Source organism: Phragmites australis, chromosome 14, assembly GCF_958298935.1.
Source record: "Phragmites australis chromosome 14, lpPhrAust1.1, whole genome shotgun sequence".
Lineage (NCBI taxonomy): Eukaryota > Viridiplantae > Streptophyta > Magnoliopsida > Poales > Poaceae > Phragmites > Phragmites australis.
Genome location: NC_084934.1, coordinates 20,646,091 through 20,673,961, shown reverse-complemented (window position 1 = coordinate 20,673,961; position 27,871 = coordinate 20,646,091). Strand labels below are relative to the sequence as shown.

General features: G+C 42.5%; 1 protein-coding gene and 1 pseudogene across 1 annotated transcript; both read right to left on the bottom strand.

Moving 5' to 3' along the window:
• Nucleotides 1–1,935: 1,935 nt before the first annotated feature.
• LOC133890313 (putative aconitate hydratase, cytoplasmic) lies at nt 1,936–24,126 on the bottom strand (annotated as a pseudogene).
• Nucleotides 24,127–24,254: 128 nt separating this feature from the next.
• LOC133891797 (uncharacterized) lies at nt 24,255–26,886 on the bottom strand. The gene is made up of 2 exons (XM_062332552.1): nt 25,512–26,886; nt 24,255–24,722 (listed from the first exon to the last, which is right to left on the bottom strand). Exons 1-2 carry the CDS (start codon nt 26,659–26,661, stop codon nt 24,457–24,459), a joined length of 1,416 nt encoding a protein of 471 aa, XP_062188536.1. The 5' UTR covers nt 26,662–26,886; the 3' UTR covers nt 24,255–24,456.
• Nucleotides 26,887–27,871: the final 985 nt, after the last annotated feature.

The window sequence follows — 27,871 nt, the reverse complement described above, 5'->3', positions numbered from 1 at the left end:
GTTTGAAAGGCAAAACTTCCTATAACTAATTCGAAATCGACCTCAATTCTAAAAGTATTTCAAACTTGCTATCAAAGGTGAAATTACCAATTTATCTATATTAGACAAGCAGCGTCCACTTACGTGTCAAGCCATCATTTTCCCAAGTATTTCCATTTCACAGAATAACATATGGTTAGTTTGCATCCATCTGCACAAGCATAAATATAGAACCTTTAATTTGCAAAGTGCCAATGTCATTTAATTAATTGATCAGCCGCCGTCTGGATTTGATACAACGGCTAAGAATTAAGATTGGTAGTTCCGGTTAAACTTTAATTTAGACAAGTCCGGTTCTGGGTTACGTACTTACGTTTTCGTATAAGAAACAGATATGAGTTTGTGTTTGACATGTCGTACGACACTGTACCCAAATTAAACACAGCTCGTGCGCCTCACGATCCGTGCATCAGTAACCAAGGAACTTCCAAAGTTGAAGCCGCATCGTAGCGTACACAGTCGACACCGTCGCCGTTTAGAGTTTCGATCTATTCCACGGCATCGTCGTCGCCCTACGTTCCTGTAGCCGCCGATCAGCCAGCAGGTATGTCGCCGACGGGGCTCTCTGTGTCCACCATCGCCGCCACGGCGACCGCCATTGGGTGCCACGTGCTCAAATTCGAGGGTTACGAGTGACTCAAGAAACTGCCACTACACTAAAACACCTCATTGCCGGTTCTAAAATCTCATCAGTATCGGTTTTGAAACCGACACACTATAAGTGGCACTGATAATCGGAGATTATCAATGCCGATTTTGAAACCGATACTGATGAGATTTTTCAGAAAAAAAATGACCAGGCAAATGAGCCAACTCGATGCATTGAGCTGAGCCCACTTTTGGCCCCACATGTCGGAGCTCATCGTTGTCGAGGACACCGCCGCCACGGATCCTTGCTCCGTCCTGCACAAATAAAACGTGGGGCATGAAGGTCGTCGCCACAATTTTGTTGCATTGGATAAGTAGGCTGCCCACTAAAGCCCCCGTCGACCGCCGTGGCCAGGGCTCTAGTCGCGCCTGGTGTGGCGGACGCCGAGGTGGAACCTTAGCATGGCTGCGACAAACGCGCTCGCCTGCTCCGACGCGAGCAGTTCGACCGTAGCGCGTCTGCCGCGTCGAACAGCACGTGCAGTGACCGCTCGATCGCGGCCACGGCCTCGTCAGCCTCGCCGTTCCTTAGGGGGGGGCCCTCCAGCACGTGGTCGATGCTCGCCTCCGCGCCGGATCCCACCGCCCCAGGTCGCCTCCGAAGTCGACGGTGAGCCACACGAGCTCCATGACCGGTGTCGGCGGCCACATCACCATCTCGTCTACCTCCGCCACATCACATCCTTCCAAAATATCCTTCCCTGAGCCATACCAAGGAGTCGCATTCGGAGCGGCGAGGCTGACCGAGGAGAGGGCCTGGAGACAAGAGCGAAGGCGTGCGGGGCTGACTGAGAGAGAGATGGAGGAGAGGAGGAAGAGATAAGATAGAGAGAGGGAGGGGATCGATGAGAGCTACGTGTGTGCTTGTGCTCCTATGAAGAGATAAGGTAGAGAGAGAGGTGGACTTGAGCCGAATGGGCTAAAACTCCTGTGAAGAAATATTTCGGGTTCAATTCTTATTAGTGCCGGTTGCAGATATAACCGACACTTAAACATGACTATCAGTGTTGGTTGTTGGCTGGAATCGGTACTGAAACTCTTTTCAGCATCGGTTCTTAGCGGCTCACTTATTTTTCACGTGCGAGAGATTGAGAACCGGCACTAATACATTTTTAGTTGTGATTTTTACGTGATCGATACTGATAAAATGTTATTTATAGCATGTTTTTTAAATAGCGTGCACCGCTACGGTCAGCGTGTCGAGTCATGCAGGTTCGAGGCGGCGGGACACACCTGGAGGATCGACTGCTACCCAAACGGGGATATCGGGCAGGACGGCGCCGCCTTCATCTCCTTGTACCTCGTGCTGCTCGACAGCGAAACCACCGACGACTTCCACGCGGAGACCAAGTTCTCCCTGGTGCGCCACCGCGGCGTGTGGGGGGCGCTGTCTCTGCCGCACAGCAAGAGCCGCACGGTAATCTTTGACAGGGTGACGAAGGCCCAGGGCTTCCGGCAGTTCGTCAGGAGGGAGGACCTGGAGTCGTTTTCGAGGTACATCAACGACGACTGCTTCGCCGTCCGGTGTGAGATCACCGTCATCGGGAAGTCGGCCGGTCGTGCAGGCGTCCGACCTGGAGAGGCTGGGGATGGTCTGCTACTGCAAGGACGAGCTGTGCAAGCGTCATCACGTCAGGACCGCGAGTGGCGTCATGTGGCTCAGGGAGGCGTTCGTCAAGTTCTTTTTGGGGTGTTTCCGAGTATGAAATTAAGGAGTCCACGTATGTATAACATTAGAATTTTCTTGATGGATAAATAAAGTGTTCAAGTCCGCGATAAGCTTTGCCCAGATTCTTGCAGTGCAAAACAGGGGCTTTTCCTAAAGAAGAAAAAAAGAAGGGACTTTCACCTAGGATCTTTCATCTGTGTTTGTAGATTGCAAGGCTCACACCTGTTCTTCCGGGATTTTTCCGCCGAGACATCTGTCGTGACTGTTCGTCGTCGGTTCACATCCTCCGGCCCGCATGCTCTGTATACAAGCTTAATTGATTAAAACCATTGCCCTCTGGCAACTGTCATAGTTCTTGAATAAGAGCTACATTCACATCCTTAATCAACTGAGTTAGACTCAGTTCCTATTGATCAGGGAGTTGTATGTGCGAGCATTCAGCTCAAGCCCCTTGTTGCACATCTCATGCAATACCTCATTAGCGGTCTATTCACAATCCTAATATTTGCAAAGGTTCCACGTGCCATCACTTCATCGTTCGTTCCCACGGGTGGCTTCCATAAGAATTGAAATCTTTCTGCTGCACGCCGCGCTCCAGCAGGGCTGTCCTTGGGGATGCTCTGTCACCAAACTTGAGCACACAATAGGCGTTCTCTACACTACGAGGACCTGGGGAAGTGATTGGCTGACGAAGAAGAGCCATTCGATCGCGAGAGAATGATCCGATGATGAGATGGTAGTGCAGCAGAGCTTCGGGCAACGTCGGCCCCGATTTTTATGAGGTGGACGCACTCCAAAAGATCCCAAAACATCTCCCCAAATCCACATCCGACCAGACCATCCCAAATCAACATCGAGAGCAACTGCTTCTGCGCCCAAAATCAACATCACGCCAAACCCACATCCAACTCCGATGCGCCGTCACGGCCACCCTCAAACTTCAAGTGATAATCAGAAGATAGTATTTTCACATATTTTGATGGTCAGCAGGATGTTTCCTTCACTTGATGACAACCAGTCATGAAGAGTGCATAGAAGCTAGCATCATGTCTTACATTGGACAAAGGGAACTAGAGATACAGTACAAGATGAATCAGGTTGTCTCAGTATCAAGGAAGTCAGCGCACTCAAGCAAGCTTTGCAGCAGCAAGTTTTCAGGCACTAGAAGATTCTTGTACATGCTCGTATTGTTCCTGTCCTTTGCTGTTGTATTACACTGAAAAAATAAATTGTGCTATTTCTCGTGTTACCTTATAGTTGTGCGGTGTATTATCTAAACTGACATAGTAGTGTGTCCTTTGGAAAAATAATAATCAGTAGATATCTTGATGCTCTATGTTCTTTCAAGTTCATTACACTCATCCTGTTTGCTAAAATATGGTGTAATTCAATTCGTAAAGATGGGTAATATGTATGTATAAAAAATAGTTCACAAGAGATCACACGTAGATAATTCCGAAAATGGCATATCCTAAAGGTTCAGGAATTGAATTGCATCAGGTTTCCATCAGGCGAATTCAGCTCGCAACCAAACAATAGAATTGGAATTACAGACCAATTTCAATTCTTAGGAAATGAAATTGGTTCTCCAATTCCAGAAACCAAACAAAGCCTTTGAAAAATCCACATGAATGATCATTCTACACTACAATCCAAGTCGCTAAAGTAGCAGCTACGGGCATCGGTTTGGGAACCAAAAATCTCAATTTTGACATGGTTATTTCTGTGAATACAATGTTTTTGTTGTTTCCATAAGATGAAATTATTTTGAGAAAATGCTATGCAAAAAGGGAATGACATAGCATATGTGCAAGATGGAGAAACAAAATTGGGCATACCTGCATGGCGCCAAGGTTCATCTGGTTGGTGACAACATGGAAGACGTGCTTAGAGGGGTCGTGCGAGTTGACGAGGAGGAGGAGGAGGTTGGGGTTGGTGGCGCGGCAATCCTTGGGGCGGTCACTACAAGTAGAATGGATCAGAGGGCGTCTGGGCGGGGTAGCCGATGATGGAGTAGGCATAGTGCTCCGCCCCCGGCATCGGAGCAGGACAACGGAGTGAAGAAATGATAAGGATTTAGGTTAAGCTGAATTTATAGACAATATCATAAATCCATAGGACATTAGATAGATTCATTACACCGAATGTAACAATATCATCCTAAATGCATAGTACTTTGGTATGATTGAGTAAAAAATTGATATAGTTCAAAATTTTACATGTTTGAAGCACATATCACAACAAAGTGTCAAATGAATGATTACATTGTAAAATATCACCAACAAAACATTCATACTAGCACATTGAAAGTACATCTAGGCCCCCTACGTGGGTTTTGATGATTGACGATAAACGATTAAAGGGACTAATATATTTAATGAGTACTTGAATAGGTAAAAGTCCTATTGTTTGAAGCGACACGACGTTGACGATCCTCAAAAATTAAAGAAAGAAGACGACGAACGGTTTACTCTTTAAAGTACTCTTTTGTGTTTGAAATTGAGTATAGAACCACTGTACTATTAAGAGTGGTGCTTCGTTGTGATTTGATTTTAATCTTAGTGCTAGAAAAGATCTACACTAAGTCTACATAGCGACGCAAGCTCACAACTTGAACTCCAAGATAAATTCTTCTGTGTGACATCGGATGTTCTAGTCTGTGTTGGATGTTTCGAGATTTCAGAACATAGGGTTCTTGGTTTGGGTCTTCTTTTAATATCGGATGTTCCGATATGAGTCGTAACATCTGACTTTCTCAAGTTTAGAGGTCTTGGTTTGGAATTAATTTTTCAACATCGGATGTTCCGATCAAATCGGAACATCCGGTTTTAGCGAACATAGACCTTTTGGTCACAATTTAATTTTCCACATAGGATGTTCTGATGTTTACATTGGATGTTCTGATGTGTTGTTTTTACCATATCTGAGTTGGTTGTTGAAATTCAAATCTGTTATATTGAACTGATCGGATGTTCCGATATGGAGTTTAGAACATCCGATCAGGACTGAAAATGTGTCCAACTGTTAGTTTTTGAAGGGGTCTCTTTATATACCCCTCCCCCTCTTTCACTCCACTACTTTGCCTATTTTGAATCTAAGAGTTCTCCAAAGCAAAAAACTCCTCTCCTCTCCTAAGAAAATGTTTAACCTTTGAGAGGGATTTGAAAAAGAGAGTTTGAGTGCTAGAATTTAAAAGTGGATCTTTGAGCACTAAGTGTCATCTCCAAGATTTTGTGTTTGCATTGTTTTCTATTGGAGTTTGAGGACTCCTAGATAGCTAGGAGTTTCTCACGAGCCACCAACACATTTGTAGTGCACCGTGAGAAAGTTTGTGAAGGGCAAATTTTACCTCCGCAAGGGAATAAATACCACAAGTAAGCCGAGGAGTGCTTTGTGCAACATCGGGAGGAACATGGTTGAAAGAGACCCGGCTCAAGTATGAACGACTCCCTCAACAAAGACGTAGGATCCCCTTAAGGATCCAAACTTCGGGAACAACATCATCGTCTCTCTGTTCTTTGGTTATTTCACATATTTGCTTTACTTTATTGGAAGTTCATAAATTGACTTGCTTTAATCCTAGTGTTTATATCTCATATATGATTGCACATTGTCACTTGCTTTAGAGTAGATTTAAATTTTGTATTTAATTTCATTAAGGTGAAATTTCAGCTTGTTTAGGATAATTTTTTAAAAAGGCATATTCACCCCCCTCTAGGCCGCCATCTCGATCCTTTAATTGGTATTAGAGTCTAATCTCTTTAAATTAGGCTTAATCATCTAGAGAAATCTAGGATGACGGGTAAGGAAGCATGTCCTAGCGAAGGAGGAGCAAGAATTCCATATGATTACTCAACGAGTCCTTCTGCACCTTCATATGTGAGTGATTCCTCTGGTAGAACACCATATTTTGATGGTACTTATTATGCATCATGGAAGCATAAGATGAAAATGTATTTGAAATATATTAATCTTTCTATTTGATGCATAGTGGGAAATGGTTATGTTTTGCGTAACTCAGACAATCCCACTATCGAAGATGACATCAATGAACACAAGAATGCCTAAGCCTCAAATGCTATTTTTGGTGCTTTGAGTGGGGATGAGTTCAATCGGGTTGCCGAACTTGAGAGTGCAAAGCAAATTTGAGACATGCTCCGTGACATACATGAAGGCACCTCAAGTGTTCGTGAGTCCAAGGTTAAGCTTCTCAAGAGCAAATTGGATATGTTCATCATGAATGATGATGAAACCCCAAGTGAGATGTACAATCACCTAAATCTCCTAGTCAATGAGATCAAAGGGCTTGGAAGTAAGGAGATGCCCAACAATTTCATTGTCAAGAGGATGCTCTGAGAAATCGCTCCAAGAAATGTCACATTGGTGACTCTCATTCGTGAGTGAGATGACTTCGAAAAGCTAACACCTTATGATGTCCTTGGAAGGATTCTAGCTTATAACTTGATGTAACAAGATTCTAAGGAAGTCTATGATATCAATCATCCAAGTTCAAGCTCCAAGAAACAAAATATTGCATTGAAGGCAAGAAGAGAAGTTGAAGAAAGCACTAGCGAAGAAGAAAATGAAGACCACCAAGAAAGAGAAGAAATGGTGCTATTTGTGAAGAAATTCAATAAGTTTCTCTAGAGAAGTGCCTTCAACAAAAATAGTGGAAGAAAGAAGACCTTTGACAAGACAAGGGCAAGACACTCAACAAGAGCATGCTATGAGTGCGGTGAACCGGGTCATTTCATCACTGATTGCCCCAACAAGAAGAACAAGGACGAATGTGAGAAGAAAGGATATAAAAAGGACAAATACCACAAGAAAGATGAGAGCAAACACTACAAAAAGAGCTACAAGGGTCAAGGTCATCTTGGTCAATAGTAGGACTCAAACGCCTCCAACACCGACTCCGATAAAGAAGAAGGTGTTGCTACAATTGCTTTTGCTACATCACCACAAATCAAGTTGTTATTAAAGATTCAAAAGGTAATGAGTCACCTATTTGCCTTATAAAAAAAGGGCGTAAGGTATTATAACCAACCAAACTTTCAAATGTTGATATATCTAGTGAGCATGATTGTAACACCCCAGGGTCCCACAGAAGCCTGGAATGCTACTTAACTATGCTTCAAGTATGCCGAACTATATAAAAAAATTTCGGCAGCACCTCTCTTGAAACAAGAGGCAATGCGGAAGCAACAGCAGATAGAGGTATATATTATGAAATAACGCTACACTAACATCTAAAATTATTCTAGTAAAATAGAAGAACAAGAGTTTGACAACTCTAGGGCATTTTTAAGATATTCAAGCAACGACACCAGCATCTATTTATTATTGCAAAATTACTTTGAATGGTGTATGTGATGTCATGAACATGTAAGATGTGCTGCTAAGCCCTTCTCTCCAAGCTAGCTTCAAGAAGACAACCTGGGAAGGGGAAATGCAAGGGTGAGATTTGGTAATCTCAGCAAGCGAACTATTTTAATAAGCTATTTAAACCACAATATTTAAAACATCAATTTAGAACTTAAACATGTATAAAAAGGTATTACATTATTCATCATGTTCATTTTTAAGCAAGTTAAATAGTTACTTCTAAAAGAAGATCGATAAATACATGTTCGTAGCAAACATAACTATAACATAAGCAAGATATAAAAAACTATCTATCGCACATGACATGATCTCAACATCAATAATTGACTTCAACTTCTAAGAGTTAAATAGGATTTGTAAGAAAAAATCATCATCCAAGACATCATAAATAGAGTTCAAGTCATATTAATAATAAATGACAAGAATAACCCACTCTTAACCACATATCTTCTACAATTAGTAAGATTACTCAAACATCTGCATACCATTTATCGCAACCAAATTGTATATGGAAGATTACTGTAATGCAATATGATGCATATGGATACTATGCAATGCAAGTCCACGTAGGATTTCAATACCTTCATAAATCCATATGTCATTCCACAATGAATATATCCATGGAGAAGCATCGCTTCTCATAATGACCTCCAATGCAACTTCAACATATCCAACAATCTATTCCATACAGCAATGCATATGAATGCAATGGCATGCCTTCTTTTACATCGCACCTCTCTTCGAGCAACGTACAATGCGTACCGGTACAGTCGTGATCTTTACTACATAACTTCCAATGTATATGAAATGTAATGCACATGATATACTTCAAATGCCAAAATATAAACATCATACTTCACAACTGTGAACATATATCAACATAAAAGCATTTTCTAGATAATCCATATAAGCCACCTTCATCCACATATATCCACCATTCCTTCTTCATGTAAAAGTGCAAATGGCATGAATATAAACATACAACAACAATAAACTTAGTTTGAAAGAGCAAGGTCTACCCATTTTATAACCATATATTACAAGTTTAATTATATGTAGGGCACAAAAGATAACAACTATGCTTCTACTAGCTTATCATTTAACATGCAGAGGGTTTTAAAAGGGTTATATTCCAACTAGTTATAGACATATGAAACAGCCCTCCAAAAGAATTAAATGCCCATCTACAAGTCAAAGCATATCCTCTACTATAAGCTTCTACAAAACTGACATCATTATCCTCAAGTAAACCAACCATTAGACATAAGGTGAGGTTATGCTAGAAATGACTAAACCGACGAGGCATTATCACTATTACATACGACTCCATCAACTGTAACCAAAAGATTAAGCCAAACTGATAGATCTAAAGCAAGGAGGTATAATCTTCTAAATTAATAAGTATAATCATGTGTGCTATATTATTATGAGTGGATGTAGTAAAAATAACAAGTTAAAGTTGTGGCAACAACCGTCACGCTCACTTGCGTTTACCGACGATGAAGACAAGACATACACGCATCGATGCAAGTTTCACATTTTTATATCTACCATTTCAGGCAGCAAGTTTCACATTTTTATATCTGCCACAAAAAAGATCCAAATAATCTAAAACTTTGTGGACATGTGTATCACAACACAAGCTTCAACTTTGGTATAACTTTGATCTACATAAAACATCATTATCATGGCCTAATCAAGCTCTGAACATTAGACACTGGAATCTGTCAATGATCGATTGCAGAAAATTCAGAACAGCATAACCGGAGCAATATCCAACGAAAAAAAAAATTCATACTACACACCATTGGAAAGCTTAAAGAATCCTCTACAACTTTCTAGTTATTCTGATATAAACTGGTTCGGCATCTAAGATACCCCAAAACTGAATAGATCTATTATTGTCCAGAATATCGCCAGAATCTGATAGCCAAATTCAAAAATTCATATCTACTAAACTACTTGGCCAAAACTTCTGAAGTTTTGATAGTGGATAATTTATTTTGGCCTCGAACATGCCCTAATCGAGACCCGAACAAAGCTGCAGAAAACTGGAATTCTGAAACCGGAGGATCATAATCCAACGAGATTTCTCCCCCCGCCCCCAAGTGTAAAAACCATCACAAATCATCTATTTGCAGGGGAAAATATGGATTCCATCTCACCTTGATCTCCTCCAAAACTTAGGGCAGCATGACGTCAAATCCCTCTCTTTCTTTCCCCTTTCTTCTTCCTTCTTCTTCCCTTCTTTCTTCTTTCTTCTTTCTTCTTTCTTCTTTCTTGTTTCTTTGCAGCAACAAGGTGGAGAGAGGGGGACGCCCAGCAGGCATCCTGCAGCAAGGGAGGCGGCCAAGGGTGGAGAGGGGGTGGGAAGGGGGCTGTTTGGGGAGGAGGGACTGCCTAGGGTTTCATGGGGTACATGGGAGGGGTGGCTGGGCTTTAGGGCCAGCCCATGGGTGGCCCAGACGGCCCTCAAACTGGTTTTTTTTTTCTTCTTCTCTTTCTTTTGTGATTTCTTCCTTTCTTTCTTCCTTTCACTACGACTTGAAGGGCAAAAAACAAAGACAACAATTATTCTGGGTATTACAATGATAGTGATAGCGATGATGAATTGCTAGATCATCTAGATAAATTATCCTTGCCTAGCACTTGTGATTTACTTGAGACAATAGAGGAGCAAGAGGATACTCGCCAAAAATAAGAATAATTGTTCATCTTTACAAAAAAAGAGAAACCTTGAACTCGAGAGTGTCCTAGCTAAAGAGAAGGTGAAATATGATAATTTGTCTAAATTTTTTGAGTTAGGTAAAGTTTCAAATACTAAACTTGAGAGCTCAAACGAATCACTTCAAGAAAGCTTTGACCGCTTTAACAAAGCAAATAAGTCTCTTGAAGTGGAAGTTGAAACTTTCAAGAATAGTATCACCCTCTCAAATCATGCAAATTGCTCCCATAATGTCTCAAATAAAATTGCTTGCTCTAGATGTAAAAATATTGATATTGATGCTTGTCCTACTAACTTGAAGTCTATGCAAGCACTAGCAAGTCAAAATGAGAGGCTCAAGGGACTTCTTCAAAATGGATTTCTAAAATGCCATAAGGGTAGTAAGGCCCTCAAGAAAGTCCTTGATTCTCAAAAGGAAAACTTCAATTATGAAGGAATTGGATACACCCCACCAAAAAGGGAAAAGGGTAAGACCAACATCACATCAAGTTCGTGAAGGCACCAAGTATCCAAAAGTTTAATTATGCTTCTCATGGTACTTTTGATGCATCATATGTGCTTAGGAAAGATTCCTTTGGTAGAGTCTTTGTTAAATATGTTGGCATTAGGAATAGAAACATTCATGTTGAGAAATCCATTTGGGTGCCTAAAATACTTGTGACTAACATGAAAGGACCCAAGCAAATGTAGGTACCTAAGAATAGGGCATAATTTCTTTTATAGGAATATATCTCCAGTGAAAGAAATTAGGTGATCGATAGCGGTTGCACAAATCACATGACCGGGGAAAAGTCCATGCTTTCACATTTTGACCTAGATTGCCACATGAGACCATCGTTGTTGGAGACAATGGCAAAAGAAAGGTAATGGAAATAGATAAAGTGGTTATCTCAAATGATGTTTCCATATCAAATGTTTTACTTGTTAAATCCTTGAATTGTAATTTTTTATCCGTCTTCAACTTTGTGAAATGAGATACAATTGTTTATTTACCAATGTTGATGTGACAGTCTTTAGAAGGGATGATTCCTCCTTAATCTTCAAAGGTCAAATGAAAGGCAAGTTTTATTTTGTGGATTTTTCATCGGATAAAGCTAACTTTGAGACTTACTTGATGGCTAAGTCCGATTTAGGTTGGTTATGGCACCGTAGACTAACTCATGTTGGTATGAGTAATCTTAGAAAATTTCTAAAAGACGAGCACATTTTGGGACTAATGTGTGTTAATTTTGACAAGAATAGTAGCGCTTGTCAAGCGGAAAAACAAGTTGGAGTGCCACATCCTGCCAAGAACATCATGACAACAATAAGACCTTTGGAATTACTTCACATGGATTTATTTGGTCCTATTGCTTATATAAGTATCGGCGGCAAGAAATATGGCTTTGTAATTGTCAATAATTATTCATGTTTCACTTAGGTATTCTTTTTGCATGATAAAGGAGAAACTCAAAGAACATTCAACAAATTTGCAAGGAGAGCCCAAAATGAGTTCAAGTTGAAGATCAAGGATATTAGGAGTGACAATGGGAGTGAGTTCAAGAACACGCAAATTAAAGAATTTTTTATGAGGAGGGCATGAATTCTCCGCGCCTTAATCTCCAGAACAAAATGACATGGCCAAAAGTAAGAACCAAATATCTATTGAGATGGCAAGAACAATGCTAGATGAGTATAAGACATCCGACCATTTTTGGGTGGAAACCATCAATACCGCTTGTCACATGGCGAACCGGTTATATCTTCATCGACTCTTGACGAAGACTCCATATGAACTCCTCACCGGTAACAAGCCAAACGTATCATACTTTCAGGTATTCGGGAGTAAGTGTTTCATTCTAAATAAAAAGCCGAAAACCTCTAAATTCGCTTCTAAAGTTGATGAATGATTTTTGCTTGAATATGGATCAATGCATATGCATACAGTGTTTTAACAAAACCATCGGTATTGTTGAAATTGTGCATGATGTAACATTTGACAAAACTAATAGCTCTCAAGTAGAGCAAGTTGATCCATATGTGCTAGGTGATGAGGAAATTCCAAGTGAAACAATCAAAAGAATGTCAATTGTAGAAATTAGGCCACAAGAACCCAAAGTAGCTCCCACTCCCTCCTCTTCATCAATACAAGTGGAGCCACGTACTTCAACTCAAGACATCTCCAATATATTTCTAGATCAAGATGAAGAAGAGGAAGTTGAACCTCAACCTCAAGTGCCACACCCAAGAGTTCATCAAAGTGTACAAAGAGATTACTCCGTTGATAGCATACCTAGAGGCATAAGTAGGCAAATCTCTACTAGATCTCGAGTTGCTAATTTTTGTGAACATCACTCTTTTGTATCTTATTTGAAACCTTTAAAGATAGAAGAAGTACTTGACGATCCGAATTTGGAGATGGCAATGCAAGAAGGGTTAAACAACTTCACTCGTAATGAGGTATGCTCTTTGGTGAAAAGACCCAACCAAAATATAATTGACACAAAATGAGTCTTTCGGAACAAACAAGATGAAAACGGGATAGTCACAAGGAACAAGGCAAGATTGGTTATGCAAGGATTCTCTCAAATCGAATGTTTAGATTTTGGTGAGACTTATACCCCCGTTGCTAGATTAGAGCCAATTCATATATTACTTGTTTTGCTACTTACCGTGATTTCAAGCTATATCAAATGGACATAAAGAGCTTATTCCTAAATGGACTCATCTCGGAATTGGTATATGTTGAACAACCCTCGGGTTTCGAAAATCCTAAATTCTCATCTCATGTCTATAAACTCCATAAGGCAATCTATGAGATTAAATAAGCTCCTAGAGCATGGTATGAGTGCCTTAAGAATTTTATATTTAATAATAGTTTTGAAATTGGGAAGGTCGATACTACTCTCTTTACTAAAAAACTTGACAATTATTAATTTGTATGCCAAATATATGTCGATGACATTATATTTGGGTCTACTAACAAAACTTTTAGTGAAAAGTTTAGTAGGATGATGACTAAAAGATTTAAGATGTCCATGATGGGGGAGTTACAATTCTTCTTAGGATTTCAAATAAAACAACTCGAGAAAGAGACAATCATATGTCAAACAAAAATACATCAAGGACATGCTAAAGAGGTTTGATATGGTGAGTTCCAAACCCATCCGCACCCTATGCAATCAAATGGCCACTTCAACCTCAATAATGATGATAAATCTATTGCCAAAAGGTATGTCGTTTCATGATTGGCTCATTACTTTTTTTTTTCTTTGTGCATCTAGACTAGATATCATGTTAAGTGTGTGCATGTGTGAAAAATTTCAAGCCACTCCTAAGGAGTGCCACTTAGTGGCCGTTAAGAGCATTCTTAGATATCTTGTTCATACCTCAAACTTAGGGGGTATCCTAAGGGTTCGAGTTGTGATCTTATCGGTTATTCGGATACTGATCATGCGGGTTGTAAAGTGGATAGAAAGAGTACATCGGGCACATGTCACTTCTTGGCTAGGTCCTTAGTCTCATGGTCATCCAAGAAACAAAATTCCGTAGCCCTATCCATCGCTAAAGCAGAATATGTCTCGGCGGGTAGTTTTTGCGCTCAATTACTTTGGATGAGGCAAACTTTGGAATATTATGGAATACATATGAATCATGTGCCTCTCATTTGTGATAATGAGAGCGCCATCATAATAGCCAACAACCCTGTCCAACACTATTGAACCAAGCACATCGATATGCGACATTATTTTCTTAGAGATCACGCAATAAAAGTTGATATAGTCCTAAGCCATGTAAGGACTAAAGATGTCCAAATGGGCCGTGCCTACTGGGCCGGCCCGAGGCACGGCACTATAGGCACGGCTCGGCCCGAGCCGAGATGGGCCGGGCCGGCACAGCACGAGGCCACGGGCCGGGCCGTGCCGTGGGCCGACGACTCGGCACACGGGTCGGCACGGCACGACCCGTAACAGTAAATGGGCCAATCGGGCCGTGCCGAGTTGGGCCCGTGCCGGGCTGGCCCGATTGGCCCATTTGGTCATCTTTAGTAAGGACTGAAAAATAATTAGCGGATATCTTTACCAAACCATTAGATGAGCATAGGTTTTGCGAGTTAAGGAATGAGCTTAATATCTTAGATTCTCAGAATGTGGCTTGATTCCTTGCGTACCTTGTTTGCATTTGCTTAGGTGTTTTTGAACTAAAGATAGGGAACATATCTTGGTAAAGTGCTACTCTCTCAATGAACACCCACAAACCACAAGTTCTGAATAAATTAATATTTTAGCAATTAAGAAACTTTTAAGTGAATTATGCGCTAAAAATGAATTTTGTGCTTAGGGATCTCATCTAAGTGATTTTTGGTCCTAGTACAATAAATGAATTCATATAAGTTTGAAAACTCGAACATTAATCACCATGTTTGGTTCATTTGGTCTCTTATGCTTATTGGTCGGATTGATTGGCCCTTTTCTCGCCAATTCTTCCATTTTGATCTTCAGATCATGGTAATTCACTTATGATCATTGTTTTTTGTGCTTTAGTGTTCACTAATCATAAGTAGAGAAAACATCTCAAGTATATCCTCAATAGATTCCTCCAATATATTGTTCGAAATTCAAGTTTTGTCTATCATGTCTTTCTGAAAATCTGGAAGTTTTCACTGTTCGGAACATCTGATTTCTCAAATCGAAACATCCAAATTTTTTGGTACTTTATGCATATGGAACATCCGATCTTTGTTTTCTACCAGAATCACTTATGTTACTTTCATAGATTGGAACATCCAATCCTTCGATCGGAACATCCGATGTACAATTTTCAACACAAGTTTTTAACCCGTGGATGGTTTCTATCTTACGCATTCACCTTTTTACTCCACCCGACACCTCTCCCTCTTGTGCTCTCGCCACCTCTTCGGCGTCTGGATCTTCTGAGGGCACAGAACCTCCGATCTTCCTCAAATCACAACCTTATTAGATCAAGGTGATCTTCCTCGAATCATGACCTTATTAGATCAAGGTATCCTAAATCCTCGGCTTGTACCTTCTTCTTTTTGCGGATGTATCTCAAAACCCTTCGGTCAATAGTGTTGTTCTTCATCGTAGATATCTTTTCTTAGGTTTTGTTGCTAGTTTGTTGATCAATCCGTGAGAAAAGTGAGTTTTAGGGCTAAACTACAAAAATCGGAACATCCAATCACGCCAGCTAAAACATCTGACTGAACCTTTCAAAATATCCGATGTTCACAGAACTCAGCCATAAAGCCTCATTTTTTGCGCAAATTTGTTTCCTTTCTTATCAATCTATCTCATCATATATATCTATCGTTCTGTCCAGGATCCGTCAGCATGTCGAGAGGTGGTGATGATGTACATCGTTACTTGCATCCAGATGGATGTTGGTATGATCATCCTTTTGAAACTTCAGATGATGAACTAATAATGCAACACTATGAGAGGAGGATAAAGAAATGGACAGATTCTAGTCCTCAAGTCGATAAACAAAGCAATCAAAAGGGGAATGATAACAGTTGGGAGGACTAGGAATCCAAATCTAACTCCATCTATTCCTAGTGAGTTGCCTCACAGTGGCTCCAGCATAGGCGCTTAGATCGCCAATGTCCCTAGAGGTTGTCAGCTGCCACCTAGGAGACCTAGGGAAGCTACCACAGGTTCAAGTGCGCAAGGTGGTGCTCAAGCTAATGATGCATAAGGTGAACTAGATGAGCTTGGACCATATTGCCTGTCTAGGCCCTTGAGAGTGGCAAATCATAGCAGGCGTGCTATTAGCTACAAAGGGAGAACAAAAGTAGTCAAGAAAAGGAAGAAAAGAAAATCCTCTTGATTATAACAGGTTGGCTATAGATCCTCATTTCTGGTCTCTCTTTCAGCAGGACTTCTATGAGACTATTATTCTACCTTACTCCATCAAGCTATTGAGAGAAAAACTAGAGGAAGTCATTGGCCAGAAAAGGTTCCTATTGGTTCTTGAAGATGTGTCGAATGAAGAGCAGCACAAGTGGGAGGATGACCTTAAGCCACTATTGTGTATTTGTATGGGTGGATCAGGAAGTATGATAATTGTCACATGTCAAAGCCAATAAGTGTCCTCTATAATGTCCACCCTTCCACCCCATGAGCTAGCATGCCTGAGTGAAGATGATTCATGGGAATTATTCTCAAAGAAGGCATTTAGTAAAGGAGTATAAGAGCAACAAGAGTTTGTCATGATCGGCAAACATATCGTCAAGAAGTGCAAAGGACTACCACTTGCTCTTAAGACAATGGGTGGCTTGATGAGTTCAAAACAATAGGTCCAAGAATGGGAGGCCATTGCAGAAAGCAATAGGGCTGAATAAGATGAAGTATTGTTCATACTAAAATTGAGCTACAAAAACTTATCATCTAAAATGAAGCAATGCTTTGCCTTATGTGTAGTTTTCCCTAAGGACAATGAGATGGACAAGGATAACTTGATCCAACTATGGATGGCCAATGGTTTTATTCACGAGGAGAGAATGAGGGATTTGGAATATAAAGGTGAATTTGTTTTCAAGGAGTTGGCTTGGAGGTCTTTCTTCAAGATCTGACAGTGAAGAGAATTTTTTCAATGGCTTAGAGCAACTATAGTCGAGTTGCTATCTAGATGCCCGTTACTAGATATAGCGATTGGATTAAAAAAACCCAGCTCCAGTCGGCTCCCTACACCCCCTCACCATTTTGTTGGCTCGGCATTTCCTCCCCATTGCTCTCCGCTTTTATGGGATGGCAAGCGAGCTCGGCATCCTGGAGCATCCCACGGAAGTGTGCTTCATGCCATCGGTTACCTCCAAATTTGACCAACGCGGCCTTCGTGCCATCCGCCGGCTATCCATTCGCCCTCTGCCGCAGCCGCCATCCACCCGCCGCAGCCTTCGCGCCATTGGTTTCTTCTTTGTCCACCATGTCAAGTGTCTCGGTAGCCAAATTGAACCCACATGCCACCAATCGAGCTCACATGCAGCAAATCAAAATTAGGCACCGCCCAAATCGAGCTCATCGTTGATCACGATAGAAGGCAGGGGAGCATGGGGATATGGTGCTAGGTGGTTTTGGTGCACGACCTAGGGGCAATCGTGGCCGCCGTAGCTCCATCACATGCTTTGGATCGAAGTAGCAAATTAGATCGAAGTGGGCCAGGATGAAATCGATCTTCTTGTTTCTCCTTTTCTTTTCCTTTGTTTTTTCATTCTTTCCTTTTGCTTCGTGTGAACAGAGATGGCTAACATGATAATGAGCATATCACCTTCTAGGGCTATTATTATCTATGTTTATGAGTTGATTGCAAGCCTATAGACAGCATGGCTGTGATTTGATCGGCAGTTTTTCCTTCTCCAGTTCTCTGTAGCTAAGCTCTCCATGCAGTGATGATGAACAAAACGTTGATCTACTTGATGTTGTCCATTGGCTGTTGTCGTTGGTTTGCTCCCATAAGTTTAGTTTAGTTTTATTGGGTGGTGATTAGGATTGCGAGTCGTGTATTTGTGTAAATTGACCAGCATGTCCACTTAACTGTTTCTTGAGCCATCGGTTTCTTGATTGTTGAATGTTGAGGATATTAATAAAATATAGGTGAGTAAAATTTAGGGAGTCGGTTGAAACACATAAAGCAATAGAGAGAGTCTTTTGGAGAGGCTCTTTATATAGAGATATAGGGAGCGAGATTTAAGAAGTCAACTGGAGTTGCTCTTATATCATGAGACAATTGGATGTCACAGACGAATGCGCTTTTGCAGAAGATTTGATTCAGGAAAAAGTATCGATTAAAGATGCATGTCATGTGCAAATTTCAAGTAATGACCTGAAACAAATCAGTAGATTACAGAAAACATCATATGTCCGCACTTTATTACTAACTCGATTATAACACAAGGATCTTAAGGTGTTAAAACTACCATCATTAAGAGTGTTTTGTTGCGGTAATCCTTATATTATCCTTAGCCAACTCATAAATATGGCACATTTAAGATACCTTGATCTTTATGGGTCATCAATTGTTAGATTTCCAAATTCAATATGTATGTTGTACAACTTACAGTCGTTGAGTCTTAATGATTGCCATGAGCTACAATATTTACCAGAAGGTATGGCAACTAGTTTGAGGGAGTTGAACCATATTTATCTTTTGGGATGTGATGATTTGGAACAAATACCTTCAAATCTTAGTCTATTGCACAACCTGCGCACACTAACAAAGTTTGTTGTGGGTTTGAGGATGGATGTGGAATCAAGGAGCTCAAAGATCTGCGACAGCTTGGCAACAAGTTGGAATTGTACAATTTGAGGAAAGTAAATGGGTCAACGGCAAATCTTCATCAGAAACAGAATCTAAGTGAATTATTGTTGTATTGGAACCGTGACATATTTTATAATTGTTTAGATGAAGAGGTCAATAATAATGATGAATAAGTACTAGAATATCTTGTACCTCATCGTGAGCTAAAATTTTTGGAGGTTTGTGGGTATGGTGGCCTCGCAATCTCACAATGGATGTGGAACCCACAAATGTTTCAGTGCGTAAGAGAACTTGTCATTTCCGACTGCCCAAGATGTAAAGGATCTACCAATAGTATGGTTGTTATCCTCTCTTGAAAAGTTTCATTTATACAGAATGAAAAGCCTGGCCACATTATGTAAGAGCATCATGTGGCAGTGGTGGGATACAATACCCCTCTGCCAATTTTCCCAAAGCTAAAGAGGATGGAGTTAAGGTATTTGCTTGAGTTGGAGAGACGGGCAGAAAACAGTGCAGGAGATACTATTAGCTCGTTGATATTTCCCCTGCTTGAAGGGATGATGGTCTACTATTGCTATAAACTTGGAAATTTCCAGAGAGCCCAGTTCTCACACAGCTATCTTGTCACAATGATCGTGGACGTGGTATTGTTCCTATGAGCATGCCTTTGTGCTCTTGGCCATCTCTTGCCCATTTGGAAGTCGGGGTGCTAGCGAATGTGGTGATGCCTCTAGATGATCAGCAAAGCCAAAGCCAAAGATCTGTGGACACCTTGCAAAGTTTGAAGCTACAGGGTGACGGAACTGTCCAAACTGCAACTTGGGCTTCGGAACTACTTGGCCTTCGCGAAAGAGTTGCATATCATGTCGTGCGTCAACATTGTCCCATGGCCTGTGGAGGAGCTCCGATGCTTGCCTCGCCTTCGATCTCTGCATATTTCTGATTGTGGTGAGCTGGAGGGGAAGGGCTCATCATCTGAGGAAGAGGAAATCCTTCTACTGCCCCAAATGGAGAAGTTACACATATTTTTTGGTTCCAGGTTGCTGGAGAGATGTGGTCTGTTGTTATATTATATCCTTGAAGAACGGAGGTTCATGATCAAAGGTGGAATTGGGGTCCCAATGGGAATCGGCTTGCATTTGGAACGGACGACTGATTCCACATTGGGTTGCCCTGCTCGTGGTTGCTACATAGGTGCTCTTGAACATGTCTGGCAGCACACTCGATTGCTCGACTGCAGCACGAAGGAGAAAGCATGGACTTCAGCTAGAGGACGATTGCACACATTGCTCTCAGCTTCCAGAGACTACCGACCACTTGTTTTTACACTGTGTGCTGTCTCAGGAAATTTGGTGGCGCATTCTGGGTGTCCACACTCCTAAGGAGGACATCCTTTTCATCAACTGGTGGTTCGACATTCGTGGGCGTGTGGCCGGTGACTTCCGCGACGGCCTCAACTCTCTGATCCTTCTAACCACTCAGCGTATCCGGCTTTCAAGGAACGATATCATCTTCAACGGCCGCCGAAGCACGTCTGACGCTCTCATGGCCATCATTAGGGAGGATGCGGAGTGATGGTGCATTGCCGGAGCAAAGATGGCTTGCGTTCTGCACCGGTTGCATACGTTCGGATCGATTTTCTAGCTGAGCACGATGTTTCGGGTTTCTTGTTTTGGTTGTTTCCCTTTACGTGTAATAGCTCTCAGTTATTTCTCTAGTTTCATTTGATCTCTGCTGACCGGCTGACGGTTGTTGTAACAAACACCTTTTCACCTTCTTAATACCAAGATATGTAGCTCTCTTGCATATTCAATAAAAAAAGTGCATTGTACATGTGGTAAGTACATTCTGAATAATTTAGATGAGCGTAGCAATTTTGGTTTTATTTTAAATTTACCACCGCGATTTCTTCATTTGGAGGCCATATATCCTTGAAGTACACATCCTTTCCATCTTTTCCTTTTCCAATTGGTTCCGTCTCAAAGTCAATATCAATCTGATGCAAATGTGTCCATATCGAGGGGGGAGAGCATAAAAGTTTTGAGTTTGGCTCGTCTCTTTTCTATGTTATCTTAAGATTGAGGTGATGACACCAGAAAAAAATACTCAGGCAAACCATCACTTACAGTGCCGGTAAGGGCATAGGCCACAACCAGAGGAGGGAGGCAAGATAGTTAGCCCGAACCATTGCATGGATTCGTCCTTCAAAGTTCCTGTTACAGGAGGGTACTGCAGCAGCAATGATGTCTGCAAAATGCATGCACCAAGAATATGAGATTCAATTTTGTGAAGTGCAGTGGAACATGAAAAATCCAGTAAATGTGGTTAGAAGTATGAAGTTACCATTGTCACTAATTGCCTTAGCAACATCTTCATCAAGCTCCCCAGAGTTACCAACGCATGTTGAGCACCCATAGCCAATTAAGTTGAAACCTAGCTGATCTATATATCTTTGCAAGCCACTGAATTTGCAACATAAGTTAGATTTTCCCTGATTTCAAGATAAACAAATTTTCAATTCTAAAACTACTAGGCCAGGGGAAAAAAAGACTACCTTTTCTGCAGATATTTGGTCATGGCCCCAGATCCTGGAGCAGGACAAGTTTTAATCCATTAACCTGTCAATAGACCAAAGTTACCAAAGGTGTAATTTTGAAAGCGATGAAGACACACCTCAAGGCCAAGCTCACACGCCTTCTTGGCAACAAGGCCAGCACCAAGCATGACACTTGGCTTCAAGGTGTTTGTGCAACTTGTTATGGCAGCAATTACCACACTACCATGTCCAATCTCTGAAGGTTGTCCGCAGGGGCAAAGCCAGCAGCCAAACCAAGGGAGTGCACGGCCTGTTACTGCTTATCGTATAAACAGTAAAATACTGTTCATGCTATCTATTATTAACAACGTTTTTGGATCGGAAGGGGTGCCTGTGCATCCACACTCCATAACGGAAGCCACTGGTTGTCTGTGGAATGAAAACTTCACAACTTTATCCTGTTGCTCTTTAGGTACACCAAAGCCCTGCAATAACCCAAAAGAAAATTGTACAAACGCTAAGCGAATTGAATGATATTTCAACATTTCTGTTGATGGCCTATTCGACAATCCTGGATGCTGGCGACATTCAAGTCATTTGTGTACTGTTACCTTAAAACCAACTTTATGACTGAGACAAGCATGCCAATCTGCTTTCATATCTTTCAGAGCAACACGGTCATGAGGTCTGTACATAATGATAATAAGGTATAATCATATTAAAGCAACGTAAGTAGCATAATAAGAATGAAAACAACCAATCTGCCATAGGAAGCAAAGAAAGTTACCTTTTCGGACCTGAAACGCATGGTTTAACATCTGCTAGGTCTAACTCTAGATAAGATGAGTAAACTCTTTCTGTTTGAGTCTGAAATTACAGTTGAATGTTATACACATTGCTTCTACTTTGATGTCTGAGGTGGTAAGAGTGATGCTAACCTCGTTGTAATCAACAAACATCTTGTTGGCTCGAAGATATGCCTCCACCATCTCGATCTATTTGTAAAAACATTACACACAGGAAAACTATTGGACCAAAAAGGAATGTCCAGACCAAAATAGACTGGATCGACTGAAATGTTTTTCGTGAAGCTATGAGGAACTTTGTGACAGAAAATGGAAGAAACCTTTTCATCGCTTCTTCCTATCAGCTTCAGATATCCAAGGGTCACATGATCAACTGGGAAGAAGCCCATTGTTGCGCCGTATTCTGGTGACATGTTAGCAATTGTTGCCCTGTTAGCTACAGCTAATTCACTCCTCCCCTCACCTACACGCAAAAGCCAAAAACTAGTCAGAATGAAAACAATTTACAGAAGTAAAATTCTACTCACAAAGGCTGTTTTACCATAAAACTCAACAAACTTGCCAACAACACCATGCTTCCTAAGAATTTGTGTCAACTGTCAAGACTAGGTCAGTCAGTGACACCATCACGCAATTTCCTTGACAGTTTAAATCCAACTACGCTGGGCAAGACCATGGTCATCGGCTGTGGGTTCAGCAAAATAATGCATCAGATAAAGGAAAATAAAAATTGGTATGCAAATATAAGTATCTCAATGTTTACGAGCATCTCTGTTTATCACCAGACCAAGAATTGCTGCCTCTGTTACAATCCCCCCCAACATCCCAGCCGGCAACTCCCATTCCATCTATCATGGTTGTGCGAGAATCAGTTCCCAACACACTATCTGGATATAAAATGCCATCGGTATTGAAAACAACTCGTCCACAATATTCAAGATTCACCTGAAAAAGTTTTAGAACAGAAGTAAAACTAAAAATCAAAGAAGCACAAAGAAGTACGCAAAAATTGGGAATGGAAAACACTCCGGCCAAAAGCAAAATAAATTGCTCCTGGTGAACAATTCCCGAACCCGGTGGAACAATAAGCATATTATTGAATGCCATAGAGCCCCACTAAGTGCTCCTCGTTCCTGTTGAATTCTATCTGCATATTTGCTTGAAGAGCATTCTCTGATCTTACCACATCACCTTGAACCGAATGATCTATCACTAGGTCTGCTGGAATCTGCAACCCAATAACCAAAGAAATGACAAATTTATAAATATTAGAATAAGACCCAGTCCCGTGAATCTAAAATGTCAAGTGTTTTGACTATTGAGTGTTGCTTACCAGAGGATTAATCTTGCCAGGATCATCGCCCAGTCTGGCCATAGCATCACGCATGCTTGCAAGGTCGACAATAGCTGGGATGCCAGTTAAATCCTTATAAAAATAGCAAAATCAACTGTAATCTGAAAACCGTCGCAGTTGCGGATGGCTGACTCGAGCAGATACCGGATAGGATTTGGCAATCTATCCGGAAATGGAACACATAATCAAAGCCTTGTTTCGTAACTTGTGAGGTGTATGTATTTGTTCTTTCTTTCTCCAGTGTATACTCCAAATGCAGCTCCTTCATTTCAAAAAAATAAATACATTTTGATCAGCTAAAAAGAAATTACTTATTCTAGAATCATTCTAGGTAAGTTATAGTACTTCCCGTTGAACATATTATTTTATTATTATTAGTTACATGCACATACTTCGCACGTAACGTGAGAAGTGTGACCACACGTGAAAAGTAGACCCGCGCGAGAACGGATGCAGCAGGCGGACCCACGCAAGAGCAGACGTGGGACACAGGCTCACGCGAGAGAGCAGAGCGGAACATATATGCCAAGAATACTAGGAGCGGAACACATGGTGACGAACAACACTGACTGCGTTTGTACAAATGTGCATAACCATGGTGGCGAACCCGCGCCTGGGCAATCGGAGCGGTTCGCTGTGGCGAAGGCGTCGATCGGCGAGTGGTAACGGGAGCTGGCCGGGGAAGGAAGGCTGTGTTGAACAGGGCATGACGGCAATGCTGCTGCGCCGTCAGATTGCTGGGTTTCAGCAGAGCTATTGGTCTTTAGATCAGATCATTCTCTCAGCGAGTCGACGACGAGATTTGGCCGGCGGTGTAGACGCGCAACAATAATGAATACGCCCACCGTACACGAATTAGCATGAGAAACACTGAGATCGATTAACAAATAGCATTGCAAGTAGCAGGCATTAAACAACAAACGACCTCTCCGAAAATCAACAAATCGACCTGAATTCAGCATGGCCAGACGCCTCGAGCCCTCGGCCGACGAAGATGAAAACACTAGGATCACGAAGATCACACCTCCGGTGGCAACCCTAGGAGCCGAACCGCGCCCGCGCCGTCGACCGCATGGCATCCGTCAGCAGAACGGCCTGCTGCTTCGTCTGATCGGTTCTCCACACCATGAGGCCCTCGTCGAAGAAACCTTGGTTGTTCCACCGTCGCAGATGCGCCATTGGGAACGGCCCATGCACATCTCCTCGAGGGTCCGCGTAGTGCCACATGGTCAGGGACTCCATGGCCAGCCTGGGCACGTGCGTGCCTTCCGGAGCATCATCATCTGCTTGTGCGCCCGCGGCATCTGCGTTGAGCTCACCAAGATCACTCTGGTTAGATAGAGAAAATAAAGGGATACTTGCTTGTAACTAATAACGTATGGAATGGAGAACTGCAATCCTCTGAAGTATCTGTCAATGGTTGTGTTGCCACAACATCTGCATTCGCTTCACCAATATCATTTTGAATGGATAGAGAACAAAGGGATACTTATTTTGGTTTGTAACTCGTAGCATATGAACAGCAGTCCCGTCAAATAGAAGAAAACATATCAGCTGTAGGCCTAGTCAACTTTAATAAATAAACTATACGCCAAACACACAGCTCAATCAATCGTGACAACAGTCTACTAGACACAAAATACATCGAGTCTATCTGGCTGATATGCTATGACGTAATGAACTCATCTGTTACTAGACACAGGTAAGCACCCGTAAGTTGCAACAAAAATACAAATATTTGACACGATAATATCAAACTCAAACTCAATATATAAAAATATGAATATGCCATATAAGCATTGTCGAATGAATACATCAAAAACGATATCGTAGTTTGATTTTAGATGAGATCTGAAAAACAGAAGAAAATTATCTGCTAATTTCCCTCCTAATTTCTTTATTTATTTTCATTAGTAAAATGTAAGAAGAAAGATGACGCGGGCGCACCAACTTGTATTTTATACAGTGGAGATTTGAAGAATAAATCATGTGAAATATAATCGAGAGGTAATTCATGAAAAATAACTTGATTGCATTGTACCTGCACTGAAAGTATAAGGGAGATTTCAGTAGAAATACAAGCAGCACAGTACCTGCGGTGTAGAAGCCGGCGAAGGGATAGATCTGGAAGTCACTGACACCTTGGCACACCATTCTAGACTGCATCGTCTCAAGCTGGATCATAAACACGCCAGCATCAATCCAAAAAAAGATCACATTGCTCTCCTCATGAAACCCCAGCAAACACGACAGCACTCCCTGCATCCCTCTCCTCGGCGGCAGGCATCCGTCCAGTGGAACGGACCTGTGCATCGACCATCCCGCACCGTCAGCGGCGGCAGGACCGGCGTCCATCTTCCACACCAGGACACTGGCCGGCGTCGCCATGGCGAGGCCGAGCACCCCACCCTCTGTCAGCACGAGCTGGCATTGCCAGTAGAGAAACCCTGCTGCGCACATTGGCATCGATATAAAGGCTAGGCTGCGCCTGACCGTGTCAAATTTGAGGATGGGACTACCGGGAAGCAACCAGTACATAGCGTCGCCGGCGAGCGTGCCAGGCTTCCTCGCGTCCCCGGCTGTCGGATTGGTGGACGCGACCTGCATCTGCGCGGAGATGACGTGGCTCCACGCGCCGGACTCCGACGAGTAGACGGCGGCGAAAGCCCGCCTGTGCTGCGGCGCCTCCTGCTTCCACCACACCAGGACGACATTGAAGGGGCTGGACCGGCAGTCGCGCGCGTGGCAGCAGAGCACCGCTCCCACCCGAACGTCTCCGGCGTCCGGGGGCAGGGGTTCGCGGTGGCGGGCGCCGGTCATGGGGTCCCACACGAGGACCTCGCGGCGGGGGGACGGTCCGAGGAGGAGCGCCCGGCCGTGGCGGCAGTCGAGGAACCTCCAGCTCCGGTGGTCCCGGCCGCACGGCATGCGGAAGCGCGCGTCGGGGACTTGGTCCGGCGGGTCGACAGCGGCGACGAAGCGGTGGTCGTTTCCGAGGTAGGAGTTGTGGAAGACGCCGAGCAAGGGGGGCGCCGCTCGGTGGAACGCGCGGAAGTCGCGGAGGAAGTGTGGGGAGGTGGCGAGGCGGCGCCAGCGCTTGCAGACGAGGGAGGCGCGGGGGAGGGAGGAGGCCCGCGGCGGGAGGAGGCGGAGGATCTCGGATAGAAGGTCGTCGTCGTCCAGCGGCGAGGAGGGCCATGGCCCGCGGCGGAAGGGCTGGGGCTCCGGCTCGGATTCGGTCATTTTGATTTGAGCAGAACTGAATGGGCGAGGGACTCGCAGATTTACACTTTCTTTTACGTATCTGCTAAAAATCACTCATCCTCGTCCTACCCCCATTTTTGAGGTGATTGGTGCTCCGGCAGGCCTTCCTCCTCCGCCGAGGACGCTCCTCCGGCAAGTTAGGGTTAGGCTTGACGGTTAGAATCCGGGTTTATCGTCTCTAGGGATGGCCGGAAAGGCTAGCTGGCCCAAAGGGGCAAAGGGCGGGGCGAGGAGGGGAGGGGTGTTAAGAAGAGAGATTAGGTCACGCTGATGGTCTCTCTTTATGGGCGAGGTTTTCGTTGTGAAGGAATTTTCGTTCCTTTCAGCGTTTCAACAGTTTTCCTTCACAGTTTTTTTCACGATGGAATTTCTAAGGTCATTTCTTTCAGGACGAGATTCTCTCTCTTTTTCCTTCGCGATTCCTCTCGAAGGGAAGCTGTTGGAGATGAGAGGAAATAAAGGAAATGGAATGGAAAAGGGAATTGGAAAGGGAACGAAATGAAGGGAATATGGTTAGGGATGATCTAAGTATGACGATGGATGATGATAGTAGATCCGACGATGGAAAACCTAAACACGATAAAGGATGATGGTGACGATATAATGGAGATAAAACCAAGTGAAGGTGGGAGAGAAAAGACTAAGTGCGAATCTTACGCAACCCATTCTTTTGTAACCGATTTTCTAACACACAAATCACCTGATTTTTATTAAAAATCACTCACGTTTTGCACCGCACCAGACCATATACAATTAGATATTACTTTTCGCAATACAAATGTAACACATTATTTGTCCCGTTGATGCATTTAAGTTGCAGATATTTATCATCTTTGGTAGCGTACCAAAAGTTACGTCACTTGGCAACTATTTTTAGCAGGACAACGATAGCACCTTATTTGCCCGTTGGTCACTGTAGACACATCGCATACATCTATCTTCTTTGACAATGCATTGGAGGTCATCGAATTTGGCATTGTTTCTAGCAGTATGACTGTAGCAAAACCTTTAGTTAAGAGTAGGCAAATCATACAATAATTTGATCACGCCTCATTTGGATTTTAATTGAAATTGAATTGGTTTCTTTGAGTGAAGTTTGAATTGAATAACTTCATATTTCAAACCAGAAACTTATTTCAAAAATAAAAGCTAATTCCAATCCTAAGTGAACTCTCAGGCTGAAACCCAT

Bases quoted from the DNA above. Each gene is read 5' to 3' on its own strand.
- LOC133891797 (XM_062332552.1), bottom strand. From the start codon at position 26,661: ATGACCGAATCCGAGCCGGAGCCCCAGCCCTTCCGCCGCGGGCCATGG. The intron at 24,723-25,511 runs GTACTGTGCTGC...AGCTCAACGCAG, and splicing joins CGCCGGCTTCTACACCGCAG to ATGCCGCGGGCGCACAAGCA.